At 44.6% G+C, this 2,704-nt stretch overlaps 1 protein-coding gene across 1 annotated transcript; it reads left to right on the forward strand.

Moving 5' to 3' along the window:
- The first annotated feature begins 334 nt into the window (after positions 1-334).
- On the forward strand, positions 335-1,960 carry ndufc1 (NADH:ubiquinone oxidoreductase subunit C1). The gene is made up of 3 exons (XM_004086480.3): positions 335-523; positions 979-1,082; positions 1,775-1,960. Exons 1-3 carry the CDS (start codon positions 478-480, stop codon positions 1,832-1,834), a joined length of 210 nt encoding a protein of 69 aa, XP_004086528.1. The 5' UTR covers positions 335-477; the 3' UTR covers positions 1,835-1,960.
- Positions 1,961-2,704: the final 744 nt, after the last annotated feature.

The following is a 2,704-nucleotide window of genomic DNA, read 5'->3' on the forward strand; positions in this document are numbered from 1 at the left end:
CTGTTCACATTGATGATTAAAATTATTATTTGACAGTACTGTACAGAAGTTATTTGTGGAAAAAAAAACTTTTTTAAAGTACTTTGATTTGTGAAACAAATGTTTGAGCCTGTAAAATGGTTTGTTCTTCTTTTCAATGTATAACAGAGTATTTAATTGTATAATAATTGTTAAAAAAAAATAGAGGTTTCTACTTCACGGATTTTGCCTATCACGGGTTCTTTTTGGAACGTAACCCCTGCGATAAACAAGGGTTTACTGTATAACATATTTTTTAATTAATTATTTATATTTTTGAATATAAATGAAATGTAGTCGAACAGACTTTTAACGTTTAACGCTGTCAGTGAACTGATGTCCGGAAAGTCACGTGACGTACCGTCAGGGCGGCCGCTCGACTTTTCAGCGTTCTGTACGTCAGGCCTGCAGGTTGTTTAATCGATCCTGTGCGGCGGACCGAACGGGTGTTCAGTAACGATGACTTTATCCCGGTTGTTGTCACGGGTTGGTTTCGTTAGCAGAGGTAAGACGAGTAACCACAGAGAACCATCGGGGGCTGGGTGCGCGCGTGCCTGCGGCCTGCGTGTTTACATTGAAGCCCTGCAGTTCAGCCTGACCTTAGCTTAGCCTAGCTTAACATACAGGGATGCTATCTAAGAATCTGGACAAAAACAGCACAGATTAGCGTGTTTAAACTCTACCCATGTTTCTAAAATCACATATTTTAAGATGGAGGACTTCTATTTAGATTGTAGACTCTATATTATTTAGAACCACCTTTACCCAGCCCAGAACCGGGTCAGAACGAGGTTTTCGCAAATAGGGACAGGACTGGCAGGTGTAGGGTTAGCACTGATGCACTGCAGTGCACAGGCATAAACACAGCAACATCATAAAACCACGTTGAAATAATGTCATGTTGTGAAGAAAACTTTTTCAGGTGTTTTTGTTTTTTTAAATGTCGGATTGTGATTTCAGTTGGATCCAGATCTGCTTTTACAAGCTCCAAGACTGACACCAGGAACCCCAATTGGGTGCGGGTGGGCCTGGCCTTCGGGAGCTCCGCCTTCCTCTGGGCTTTGGTGAGATCAGGCTTCACATTAACACATGAGCCAAAGGCTGATCAAAAAGACTGGGCTCATGTTTTCCATCATCTCCTTATTTTTCGGAAGTGTCTCCTGGGTTTAGAGGCTGCATGGGCATAGAACATTAATGGAGTAAACCCTTTATTTACATGTACTTAAGGTGGATCTTAGTGCAGGAATCTGGTGGACTGCATCTCCAATGTCCCCATGCGGTCCTCACCACCCCGCTCCAGTCCTCTGCTGTACTGCTGCTGAAAGATGCTCTGAATTGAGAGTCTGGTTGTGAGCACCTGAAGAAGAAGTCCCCCTCCATTTCTTTACCCAGGGCAGATAATCTTTGACATTAAAGCAAGGGGTGAACTGGAGTTTGCTCTGCCCACCTCTGACATTCCAAAATAGATGTTTGGGTGGAAAAAAAAACTAAGATTTATTCTCATCCATCATGGATCCACTCACTCGTAAATAAAATAACACGCCCATAATAATGCAGACCTTTTAGTTCTAATCAAAACAGCTGGTTCAAATTAGGTTTGGTGGCATGGGAAATCCGCTCCCTTGCACCTCCTGTGGTCACATGAGGAACTGCAACATTTAGTACCACCAGTTTGACTTTGGATTGTGAAGGGACTTTGTGGGCTTGGTTAAAACCTGCAGTTTTCTGAGACTGACATGTAGCCTGTTGTCTACAGCTTTTCAAGCAGCACAGCACAGATGTGCACGAGTACAAAGTGAGGAATGGTCTTCAGTAGAGCAGCCCCCGGCAGCAAGGCGGACCAGGATGCTGTTATTCATGGACGCTCTGCTACCGCCTGGACTGTCTGTCTGTTTTCTTGTCTCACTCCTGTCCTGTGAAATAAATGTGTCTTATATCACAAGCCGGAGTCGTCTTTAACCTGTAGCATCTCATGAAGCACACGTGTAGAGTGTCACACCCCATAATGATCATGTGCGACAGGAAACTGAATCTGCGGGTTACCAAAAGATGTTGAAACAAGGTTGGTGAAAACAAGGGTCACACCGATTCATGATCATGAGCCGCCACACCTGACCTGGACTGCAGAGCTTTATAGGTGAGGAGAGGAGTCTTTGTGAATATGGAGAAGCTGCTTCAGGTCAGCAGACATGAGTTCAGCCAGGAGCCTCTGAAGCTGTGGGTGGGGGGAGCTCCTCTATTATTTTATTCAGGATTCACTTATTTACCTTTGATATTGCTAATAATAAATGAGACGATGATAAAGAGGAGCCCAAACAACAAAAATGACCACATCAATAGCGGGTATTTCCACCATTTGCTGCAATGACAGCGTCGTCTCCTGCTTCTCACCTGCCTCATGATGTTCCATTCTGCCAGGTCTCTTGGGGGTGGGGTCCGATCATCACCAGTCTCTGCTTCAGCGGGTCCCATACTTCCTCTATGGGGTTCAGGTCAGGGGTCATGCTGGCCAAACCATGTGAGGCCTCTCCCTTTTCCTGAAGTCCAGCTGTGACAATTCTGGCACCGTGTGGTGGAGCGTTATCATCCATGATAGTTGGGGTTTACTGGGGATGATGATGGTTCTATGATGTCACTGAAGTAAGAACGTGCATAGAACCGGACCGTCTACTATAATCAATTTGAT

Source organism: Oryzias latipes, chromosome 10 (genome assembly GCF_002234675.1).
Source record: "Oryzias latipes chromosome 10, ASM223467v1".
NCBI lineage: Eukaryota > Metazoa > Chordata > Actinopteri > Beloniformes > Adrianichthyidae > Oryzias > Oryzias latipes.